The 11,382-nt window shown below is 60.0% G+C and overlaps 1 protein-coding gene across 1 annotated transcript in view; it reads left to right on the top strand.

Moving 5' to 3' along the window:
• The window catches only part of KCP (kielin cysteine rich BMP regulator), a 24,872-nt gene extending 13,993 nt beyond the window's left edge, over positions 1-10,879 (top strand). The window contains 20 exon segments of the mRNA XM_073898554.1: positions 1-168; positions 1,450-1,626; positions 2,304-2,389; positions 2,651-2,741; positions 2,839-2,921; positions 3,005-3,098; positions 3,916-4,089; positions 4,338-4,420; positions 5,066-5,186; positions 6,115-6,194; positions 6,409-6,508; positions 7,021-7,109; positions 7,444-7,546; positions 7,636-7,778; positions 8,066-8,238; positions 8,319-8,430; positions 8,533-8,634; positions 9,396-9,560; positions 9,986-10,292; positions 10,395-10,879. The exon segment at positions 1-168 is cut by the window's left edge and continues 2 nt beyond it. Of these exon segments, the coding sequence (XP_073754655.1) occupies positions 1-168; positions 1,450-1,626; positions 2,304-2,389; positions 2,651-2,741; positions 2,839-2,921; positions 3,005-3,098; positions 3,916-4,089; positions 4,338-4,420; positions 5,066-5,186; positions 6,115-6,194; positions 6,409-6,508; positions 7,021-7,109; positions 7,444-7,546; positions 7,636-7,778; positions 8,066-8,238; positions 8,319-8,430; positions 8,533-8,634; positions 9,396-9,560; positions 9,986-10,292; positions 10,395-10,879 (2,936 nt within the window).
• The last annotated feature ends 503 nt before the right edge of the window (positions 10,880-11,382 follow it).

The raw sequence follows: 11,382 nt of genomic DNA, 5'->3' as shown, positions 1-11,382 counted from the left end.
GCCTGTACCAGGGGAAGGAGTTTGCCAGCGGGGAGCGCTTCCCTGCACCCAGTGCCGCGTGCCACCTCTGCCTCTGCTGGGAGGGCAGCGTTAGCTGCGAACCCAGGACCTGTGCACCTGCTCAGTGCCCCTTTCCTGCCAGGGGTGATTGCTGCCCTGCCTGTGACGGTGAGGGTCAGGGGACTGTGGGCATGAGGGGCTGGGAGGGCTGGGTGGGCATCACCCTTACTGCCCTAGAGTGGGTCCACAACATCTATCACATAATAACAAACACTGGACTAAAACCTGGTGCTGTCAGGTTTTAGTCATCCTGCCGCTGATGCTATTTGGATATGTGACCTTGGACAAGTTACATAACCTCTCTGGGCCTCATTTTTTTTTTAATTAAAAAATACATTTTAAAAAATGTGTATTTTTATAAAATACACAAAACATAAAATTCACTACCTTAACCATTTTTAAATGTAACTCTAACTTCAGCTCCTGTAAACAAGAGACGGTGGAAAAAGACCCAGTTCCCCAGTCTTTGGTCACCCTTGTACCATCTTGGCAATATTGTTACATACCCTCTACCACCTGTAATTTTATTTCGTTAACTATTTTTCTTCAAATTAACTTTTAAATTTAAATCTTTTTAGGAAGGAGTTTTTATATCATACTGTAAATGAATTCGATTTGCCAGGAATGAAGATTTCCATAAATATTAATACAGTTAAAAATAAAACATTCAATTTGAGTCAGACACCTTTGCGTGCCAAAGCTTTGAGACTCAGATGAGCCCTCTTTTTTTTTTTTTTCCTTTCCTGTTAAGACTTTATTTTTTTCTTTATGGCAGTTTTAGGTTGACAGCAAAAGTAAAAGGAGGGTATGGAGATTTCCCACGTACTCCCTGTCCCAGCACCTGCACAGCCTCCCTCATTATTAATAACCCCCACAGCAGGGGTGCATTTGATAAGCCAACCCTGACACATCATTATCACCCGAAGCGCCCTCTCTTTTTAAAAAAAGAGGTCAGCAAGAGTCAGAGGGCTGCTCGGCTCAGGCCGCCACCGCCCTGGGACCCCCGCCCCGTCCCTGATCCATCGGAGGGCTGGAAAGAGTATTGGACCATGTCTCCTAAGCCATCTCGGGCTATCTCCGGCTCTCCTCAGCTTGGGAACAGTGGTGCCTCTGGCTGGGCAGCGGCCTGCTGAGTATTTAACTCTAGGGACAGATTCTGTGTGGGTTTTTCCCGATAGACTGCAGGCTGAAGGGGGGGAAGTCTGCGCTTCGGCCGGCTCCCCCACCCCAGACTCCTCTGCCCCCCTTCCGCTGCCTGGCTCAAGCCCTCCCCTCCCCCCAGTGGGTATGTCTTTGAGGCCCCAGCTCAGGCCCGACTGGACTGGACTACCGCTCACCTATCACCCTTTCTGCCCTCTGCCCTGCCCCTCCCCGTCCTCCCTCTCGAAGGTTGTGAGTATCTAGGGGAGTCCTACCTGAGCAGCCAAGAGTTCCCCGATCCGCGAGAGCCCTGCAATCTGTGTACCTGCCTCGGAGGCTTCGTGACGTGTGGCCGCCGGCCCTGCGAGCCCCCAGGCTGCAGCCTCCCGCTCACCCCGGCTGGACACTGCTGCCCGACCTGCCAGGGTAGGACAGCACCGGCCCTTCCTGCCCCTTCTGGAGCTCCCAGGGGCCCAGAGTCACCTGGTCTTACCACCGTCACCCCTCCCCTGCGATGGCCCCGCAGCAAACCCATACCCTGTGCTTTCCTCACACCCCACCCGTGCCCTCCTGTCTGTCCCTGCTGTCACCTTAGACTCACGGTTGTGCTCATCAGATAACTGGGCCTCATACTTCCAGAACTTCCTGCTCTTACACTGTCCTGTCGCCTTCCTAAAACGTCACATCAGCAGACTCAAACCCGTTCAAGGGCTCCCATGCCCTTGAGTCAAGAGCCGCGAGAGGCAGCTTCCTTCCCTCCTGGATTCTTTTGCCCACGATCGTGAGCTCGTGAGCGTGGGCCACCTCGAGCGTTCATTTCCAGGAGTGCCCATATTCCTCACCTCCTCTTCCCCCGGGCCGTGCAGACAGAAACTTGCCAGCAGTCTTTGATCCCAGCTCCAGTCCTCAGCCCCTTCATGCCTGCTGGCCTCCCCACTGCTTGCAGCTAGCCGGAGGCTCTCCTCACACCCTCACCTTGCTGGCCTCGGCAGGCCGCACTTAATGTCTCCCCCAGCCGGGGTGGAGGTACCCGGCCCAGGTGTGCGTGGCCGTGCGGGGCTGCGCGGACAGATGTTCTTTGACTGCATTTCCTGCTCTTCCAGGATGCCTCTATCATGGGGTCGCTGCAGCCCCCGGAGAGACCCTTCCTGACCCGCTTGACCCCGGCTGCTCCCTCTGCACCTGCCAGGTGAGGTGGCCTTTTGGAAACCTGGTAACCTTTCATCCCTTGATCCTCCTCTCTGACCAAGAAGACCTTGTTTCCTCCACCCCCGTCTCCCAGGGTACCATCTGGTGGAAGAGGCTTGGATTCTGGTCTCCCGGGCCAAGGGAGGGGGGCTGGAACCTGGCAGGCTTGGTAGGGACAGCCCGCCCTGGGGCCGTGTGTAGCCTGGTTTGAGGTTGTGACGACATGGAGTCCAGAAGTGGCAGTGTGACCTCTCTCCCCCAGGAAGGTTCCATGCACTGCCAGAAGAAGCCATGTCCTCCAGCTCTCTGCCCCCATCCCTCTCCAGGACCCTGCTTCTGTCCTGTTTGCCACAGTGAGCTGCCTTCCACATGCCCCCCCCGTCTGCCAGGCCCGAGGTTGGACAGGGCAAGGTGGCACAGCCCCTCACCCAGGAAACGTGTTTCCCACAGGCTGCCTCTCCCAGGGCCAGGAGCACCAGGACGGGGAAGAGTTTGAGGGGCCCCCAGGCAGCTGTGAGTGGTGTCGTTGTCAGGTATGGTAGGGAGGGGGCAGAGCGGGGTGGGGGCAGGGCCACAATGCCGCTGGGGCTCCTGGCCTAAAGGGCATCTCCCGCAGGCCGGCCAGGTCAGCTGTGTGCGGCTGCCGTGCCCTCCTCTGTCCTGCCCGCTCCAGGTCACAGAGCAGGCCAGTTGCTGCCCTCGCTGCAGAGGTATGCCCGGCCCCATGTGGCTGCCCCCTTGCTTTTGCCACACACCCCCACCCAGCCCGATGCCCCGTACCTGCCCCACCTCCCTCTGCTAGCTCTCCCCTGGCCTCCTGCTCCCTGTCCGCCTGCCTGGCCCTCCCACCTTGCTATCTTCAGTTCTTCCTATCTCTCCCTGCCCCTGGCCTGCCTAGACCATCACCCCCTCAAAACTGCCCCCTCCCTAACGACACTCTATTCATCATCATAATAATGACGATTCACATTTGTTGAGCACATCCCGTCTGAGCTCAGCACTTGACACATATCTCATTTAACCCACACACTATCAAATAGGTACTATTATTATTCCCATTTTACAGATGAGAAAAGCAAGGTACAGAGAGGTACCATAACTTGCCCGGGGTCACGCAGCTAGTAGGTGGCAGTCAGGATTTGCATCTTAGCCATCTGGGTCTACATTGTTACCTTGGGCACATGCTTAGTGATGGAGCCTTTCATTCTTTCCGCATGCATTTATTACACACCTACTGCATGCCAGCTACCATTGCTGGTACTGGGCTACTCTTTGTTGTAGCCCTTGGTCTAGCAAGCAAGCAGACATGGAATGGGATAAGAACCCAGGTGTTCTGACCCTGAGCCAGGACCCTTCCCCTCCCCCCACCACACGAGCTCTGCCCCGCCCCCCGCCACCTTCTCACCACCTCCGTGCAGATCCCCCTCTCTGCACCCACGTGCCCTGCCGAGCACCCAGGGTTGGGGGAACAAGGGCATACAGGCAGAACCAAGCCTCAGAGCTCATCCCTGCCCACCTGGGACACAGGCTGCCTGGCTGATGGGGAGGAGCACCCTGAAGGCAGTAGCTGGGTGCACCCTCAAAGCCCCTGCTCCTCCTGCATGTGTCATGAGGGCATCGTGACCTGTGCTCACGTCCAGTGTGTCATCTCCTGTGCCCGGCCCCACCAAGGGCTCAACGACTGCTGCCCTCGATGCTCTGGTACTGGGAGCCTGGGGCCGGCTGGGGGAAGGCAGGGAGGCAGCACCTGGTCAACATCTCCCTCCTTTGTACTGGACTGGGTGGCAGAGCCGGGCTGTTCTAGGAGAAGTGACCCCCATTCTTGCACACACGCCAATCCCTGGAGCTGAGGGGCACTGCGGGGGCAGAGAAGCCCACCCCCTGGCAGTTCTGCCAGCCTAAAGCCTCCCTGGTCCTGTTCTGCTCCTACCCCCACCCCCTGCCCCAAGACTGTGAGCATGAGGGTCGCAAGTATGAACCAGGGGAGAGCTTCCAGCCTGGGGCAGACCCGTGTGAAGTGTGCATCTGTGAGGTGGGTGATGGCAACGCTGAGGGGTGGGGCACCGTAAAGGGGGCAGCCTGGACCCTGTGGGGCACAAGCACTATGGGGGTCAGAGAGAGGAATGTGCGCCTGTGGCCAGGAGGTGAGGCAGGACTTGGGGTGAAATGAGGAGCTAAGCGGGGCCAGGAAGTGTGGGGTGGGAAGGGCACTGAGTCGGGGGGGAGGTGGGAGGGCAGTGGGAAGGCCCTCCTGGCTGGAGTGCAGGATGGGTGTATATGGGAGGTAGAGGGAGATACCTGGGAAGTGGTTGGGGGGGGGCATGTTAGGGAATTCCATGTGAAGGCAATGGTGAACAGATGTATGATGTCCCAAGCCCGGAGACTTGGCAGGGAGGGGGGAGGATGGCATAAGAGGGCAGGGGGGTCAATGGTCACAGGGAGGGTCAGGCCCAAGTAACTGGAAAGAGAAGGGGACATCACCTCCGGGAATTAGGGCATGGGGTGAGAAGCAACCTGGGGAGACGGTGAGTCTCTGCAGACTGGACTTTAATCTGCCCAAGACACATCCAGGGGGAGGAGCAGCAGGCAGATGGAAGGGCCTGGAGTCCAGGGAAAGAGGGTGTCTCTCGGCTTCCAGGGCCTGGGACCCACCCCCTTTGCTCACTCATTTTTGTAGCTGCAGCCTGAGGGACCCCCTAGCATTCAGTGTCACCGGCGGCAGTGTCCCAGCCTGGTGGGCTGTCCCACCAGCCAGCTCCTGCCCCCTGGGCCCCAGCGCTGCTGTCCCACCTGTGCCCGTGAGTCGCTGGGTACGGGGGTAAGGAGGGTAGGATGGCCACCCCCAGAGTGACACTGGAAGAGCCACCCAGCTCTCCTCTGCAGCCCCAGCCCTCCCCTTTTCTTGAGTCCGGTGGACTATTCTGGAAGCGCATGCCCTGGCAGGGGAGGCCTGCAACCCCCAGGGGGAACTGGGGATCCTTGACTCTGAAGCCAGTTTGTGGAGCATCTTGCCCAGCAGGTGGCGCTGCGGGGCGGGAGTTTTGCCGGCCGCGGGCTTCTTGAAAGCCCCAAAGGGAGACTGAGGTGGGGAGCCGTTCTTACCAACACTTGCTAGGATGTGCTTCAGGAAAAGAGAAGAGGACTAACATTTATTATGCATCTACTGCATGCTGTAGATGCATAATAATGTGCTTTCCTCAAAGCACACTGTACTCGGTGCTTTGAATAAACAGTATCCCATTTAATTCTCAGTTGCCCAGTGAGGGGTATTATTGTTCCCTTTTACAGCTGAGAAAACGGAGGTTCAGAGCGTTTGGTTAGTCTGCCCAAAATGGCACAGGCACTGAATGCTGGAGCCAGGATTAGAACCTGGAGTATCTCCCTGGCTCTCTGGGCTTCCTTGTGCCGTTTTAGCCGGGTGATATAAAAGGAAGTAGCAGAGGGAGCAGGCGAGGCATCCTGCCGGTCCTCAGTGACCTGAGGCTAAGGAAGCCACACCCTGTCCATCTCCAGGCCCTCCACCCTAGGAGTCTGCGAAGTTCTTTTCAAAAAGTCCCAACTTTTCTTCGCTGACCCCAGAAGAAAGAGGACTTCTCCTCTTGGCATCAGGGTGCTAGGGATAGGAGTATGCCCCAGGCCTAAGAAGTCCAGGGACGCAGTGGGTGAGTGGGCTTCTGCCCCCTGCTTCCCCCTTCTCCCCACAACACGGAGTTCTTGTCTTCACAGAGGCGCTGAGTAACTGCACAGAAGGCCTGCTGGGCTCCGAGCTGGCCCCGCCTGACCCTTGCTACACCTGCCGGTGCCAGGTGAGCCTTCTGCCCCGGGGACTCCCAAAGCGCTCTCTTCCTCCGCCGTAGGCTGTGGCAGCAAGCCCTGTCCTGCAGCAGCTCCAGGCTCCCCACTCACCCTGACATCCTCCCACTTATCTCGGATATCATATCTGGCCCAGGCCTGCTCCCAACTACACCCTGCTCCCTCTCTGCTGGTCTCTACCGGTGGTGTTCACATGCCCTTCCCCAGGACCTGACATGGCTCTGCATTCACCGGGCCTGTCCTGAGCTCAGCTGTCCCCCATCAGAGCGCCATACCCCGCCTGGGAGCTGCTGCCCCGTGTGTCGAGGTAAGTCAGCCTTGACCTGCAACCTCTGAGCATGAGCCTCAGGGGGGAGACAGGAAGGGTGGCATCCAAAGGCTATGTGGGCAACCTGGGGTGTATACTCCAAATGCAGGCTTCATTCTTTTGTAGAAATGAACGGCTACTCATTGGGGTGCAAAAGGTAGAGGAAATCAGGGAATGAAGTCTGGATTCTCAAGGCCTCGCCTGAGGCTTGTCGGTGGGCTCAGGGATCCCAGGCCCACTGGCCAGGCATGGCACTGAGCTGGCAGCTGGCCCATGGGAAGGTTCCAGCCTCTGGCTCTTTGGGCTTCCAGGACCCTTTCCTCTACGTGAGCCCTGGGGTAGGGCCTGCCATCTAGTGGGTCATCTGGATACCGGATGAAGAAACCGACACCATCAGGGTGCTCGTGGAATGGTGTGGGCACTCCCCTGCTGTGGGCCTTCAGGGTGAGCTCCAGAGAGGAGGATGCGGTTGGAAGGACAATGCTCCCCCATCCTCATTTCTCCCTCCTCAGAATGCGTGGTGGAGGCCGAGGGCCGGAGCGTGGCAGATGGAGAGAGCTGGCAGGACCCTAGCAACGCTTGCGTTACTTGCACCTGCCATGTGAGCTGGGGGTCGTAGGGTGGGCATGGGGTGGGGCGGAGGGCCTTACAGATGGGTGGATAGAGGAGTCACTGGACCAGTGACTATGGGGTCTTTGAGGTAATTAGAAAAAGGCGCCCCCTCCGAGAGCCGGCAGCGGCCTCCGTGGGCTGGAGCAAGGAACTAAGGGCTGGATTTCATCCCCCACTGGAACGTGACATGGGTGTTCTTGTGCGGCAGGGGCAGAGAGAAGGGGCTGCTCCCTCAGACTGTGACCCAGAGGGCCCCCAGAAGGGTGAGGCCAGGGCCCCCAGGCTCTGCGGGAGGTCCCTAGAGCAGTGACATCTGTCCTCAGCGGGGCCACGTGCAGTGCGACCTGGAGGAGTGCCCCGCCCTCTCCTGCCCCCACGGCTGGGCGAAGGTGCGAGAGGCCGGCCGCTGCTGTGAGCGATGCCAAGGTGCCAGCCAGAACGATGGGGGTTGGGGACGAGCGAGACCCCAGTGCGAGGGACGGGCAGGTGACCCTACCCCGCTCCTGTCGCCTCAGCCCCCGCCCAGTCGTGCGCACACCAGGGCCGGGCGGTGGCCTCCGGGGAGCGCTGGGCCGTGGACGTTTGCACCACCTGCTCCTGCGTGGCCGGCACGGTGCGCTGCCAGAGCCAGCGCTGCCCGCCGCTCTCCTGTGGCCCCGTGAGTGCCGCGGTCGAGGGCGGTGGGGGTGAGTGGGCACGTGGCACCGCCGTCCGGGTGAGAAGAGGCGGGAGGAAGGAGGGAGGCAGGGCTGGGGTAGCGGCCGCCGCGCGGTGGGGCGGAGGTACCCGAGGCCGTGCAGTTCCAGGCGCGGCCACAAGGCGGCGCCCTGAGCCCGCTCGCGGTGAGCCCGGAGGCGGGAGTCCGAGTCCTCGGTCCCGGGGAGTCTCTGCGTGGGGCACGGCGGGGAGGGCGATGTGTCTGATGCGGTCTGGGGCTGAGGCCAGGACGAGGCCCCCGCCCTGAGTCCCGGCAGCTGCTGCCCCCGCTGCCTGCCTCGACCCGCCTCCTGCACGGCCTTCGGAGACCCTCATTACCGCACCTTCGACGGCCGCCTGCTGCACTTTCAAGGCAGCTGCAGCTATGTGCTGGCCAAGGACTGCCGCGGAGCGGACTTCAGGTGCGCAGCCCCCTCTGCCTTCCCCCAACTCCCTACACCTGTCCCTGCTGACCACGGCACCTGGGCCTCTCACGCCACAGCGTGCACGTGACCAACGATAACCGGGGCCGGAGGGGTGTGGCCTGGACCCAGGAGGTGGCGGTGCTGCTCGGAGACGTGGTCGTGCGGCTGCTGCAGGGCAGAGCGGTCACGGTGAGCAGAGCTGAGGACCCGGGGAAGGTCGGTCCCGCGCCGTCCGCGGTCCACTCGTCAGTCCCGGCGTCACCCCCCCCCCTTCCTGCCTCCCTCCTCCAGGTGAACGGGCGCCCGGTGGCCTTGCCCTTCCTACAGGAGCCGCTGCTGTACGTGGAGCTGCAGAGACGCACGGTGATCCTGCACGCCCAGGCAGGGCTCCAGGTGCGGCCGCCAGGGCCAGTGGGGGTGTGGGAGCCCCGGACCGGTTCACGCGTCTGTATCTGGAAAGGGAGTGGGAATACCGGCTAGGTCCAGGGCCAGATCAGGCCAGGGAGGTGAGAAAGTTCGGCTGGATTCTGAGGGGATCTTGGGATTCTTGGGTGCAGTGAAAGGAGTTCTGAGCCTAGTTTCTAATCTTGGTTCAGCCACCAACACAGTGGGACTCTTAGGCCAGTACCAGCCTCCTCCGGGCCTGTTTTCTCATTGGTAAAAAGGGGGAACTGTTGGGGGGCATGTCAACTGAGGTCTCCTAGGTGGCTTCTGAGATTCCTTCCAACTCCCATGTCAGAGAGTAAATTTCTCCCTGCCTTCAGCAAGAAGTACAATCTACAAATTCGTAAAATAAGGCTTGTCTATACTTCTGATCTGGACTCAAATTGTGCTTTGTCCTCTGTCAGGCCCTAATGCCCACGAGAAAGTGAATCTCTGGAAGTGGGTTTGCATTTCACCAGGGGCTCAGCTCAGGGATGCCAATGGGAGAAGGTGCCCTCCTGCCAGAGTGTGGGCAGCTCTTCATGTCTTCGCCCAGGACTCACACAGTGTGGGCGGGCCAACTTGGCTTGGGCCAGAGCTGCCTCCTCTCCATGGGGGGCCTCTATCCACCCATTCTCCTCCCCTCCAGCAGGGAGGGGTGCTGACAGTGCCTGGGGCCAGGACGGGGTCCCTACCTTTCCCCACTCCCCAATGCCAGCCTCTCTGCACAGGTGCTGTGGGATGGGCAGTCTCAGGTGGAGGTGAGCGTGCCTGGCTCCTACCGGGGCCAGATGTGTGGGCTCTGTGGGAACTTCAATGGCTTTGCCCAGGATGATCTGCAGGGCCCTGAGGGGTTGCTCCTGCCCACAGAGGCTGCCTTTGGGAATAGCTGGCAGGTGAGTGGCACAGGAGCTGGGTGGCTGAGGGAGGCACAGTTGAGTGGGAGTCTTAGAACAGCCTGCTTATATGGAAAGCAGGGGGATCACTGAAGGGCTTTGCAGCTTCAGGATGATTTGGGGTCATGGTGCTGGGGGAGGCAGGACAGCCTGTTGAAAGAGGCATCATCTAAATCCACAAGCCCTGCCTTGCCACTCACCGGCTGTGTGACCTTGGATAAGTCCCTTACCTGCTCTGGGCCTTGGCTTGTCCATCTGTAAAATGGGGACAAGGAGAAAGTGGCCGGTGCTTCCTTTGCTGTTCTTGTAGGGAGGTTTTTGAAGCTAAACCAAAATATTTGGTGGAAAGTGTTTTGAAGAACGTAGCACACCAAGGCCAGCTTGCCAGTGGATGCTGTCACTTCAGGGTCACTCTTCCCGCCTAGGTCCCAGAAGGGCCGGGACCTAGCCGGCCATGTTCCAAGGGCCGCGAGGTGGATCCGTGCAGGGCAGCAGGTTACCGAGCCAGGCGTGAGGCCAATGCCCGGTGTGGGGTGCTGACGTCCTCCTCGTTCGGCCGCTGCCATGCTGTGGTGCCGCCGGAGCCCTTCTTTGCCGCCTGCGTGTATGACCTATGTGCCTGTGGCCCCGGCTCCTTGGCCGATGCCTGCCTCTGTGACGCCCTGGAGGCCTATGCCAGCCACTGCCGCCGGGCGGGGGTGACGCCTGCCTGGCGGGGGCCCACACTCTGCGGTGAGGGGGCAAAGCCCAGTGCGAGTTGGGGAAGAGGGTGGCACAGAGGGCTCGGGTCTGGACGGGGTGCCCCCGTGACCCTGCCTTCCCCTCCACCTGCAGTCGTGGGCTGTGCCCTGGACCGTGGCTTCGTGTTCGATGAGTGTGGCCCGCCCTGTCCCCGCACCTGCTTCAACCAGCACGTCCCCCCAGGGGAGCTGGCAGCCCGCTGTGTGAGGCCCTGCGTTCCTGGCTGCCAGTGCCCCGCAGGCCTGGTGGAGCATGAGGCCCACTGTGTCTCACCCGAGGCCTGCCCCCCCATCCAACTCACTGGGGACCAGCCCCCCAGGCCTCTGCCCAGCCCCAGCCAGTAGCCTCAGGGGGCACCCGGAGCCAGGATGACACCAGGACTCATCGGGTCAAAAGTCTCCCCTTGGAGAACGGCTCCCGCCGTGGCCAGAGCGTGGAAAGAGTACCCTACCCAGGCACTGGGAGCCTGGGCCTATGTCCCACAAAGACCTCACTGTGTTCAGTCAGAAGCAGTAAAACTGGGGGCTCTCCCACGGCCTACTTGTGTGTATGTGTGTTTTCTCCTGGTGCTGCGTTGATGGTATGGGCTGCTTGCAACATGGGGTCCGGTGATCGCTGTCCCCAGAATCCGAGAGGTGGCAGCTGTGGGAGCTGAGTCCTGGATCTTGCTCATCACATCTTGCACCTGCCTGGGCTGCCCCCACCTGCCATACCCTGGGGTTGCCTGGGAAACCTTGCACTGGATGGAAGGAAGACCTAGGTATCTTGGTCTCAGCTCTGTGGTCGTACTGTGTCGCAAGTGTGGCCCATGGTCCCTCAGTGGTTCATGTGGAATTCTGTGGGGGCTGAGGAGCACAGAAAAGGGGCTCAGTCCTCACATGGCATTCCCTTTCCTCTTGACTTGGGGGATACCAAGTGCTAGGTGTCTCCAGGGCCGCTCTAAGAGCTGGTGACAGGGACATGCCTGGGGTGGGGAACTGGAGACACAATAGACCATGATGAAATATGGATACACGCGCACGCATACACACACACCCACGCACATACACCCACACATACACACACGAACATATGCACACGT

The sequence above is a fragment of the Callorhinus ursinus genome, unplaced genomic scaffold (genome assembly GCF_003265705.2).
Source record: "Callorhinus ursinus isolate GAN/ISIS: 27379988/994484 unplaced genomic scaffold, GSC_fseal_2.0 scaffold12, whole genome shotgun sequence".
Lineage (NCBI taxonomy): Eukaryota > Metazoa > Chordata > Mammalia > Carnivora > Otariidae > Callorhinus > Callorhinus ursinus.
This window is presented reverse-complemented; position numbering and strand designations above follow the sequence as displayed.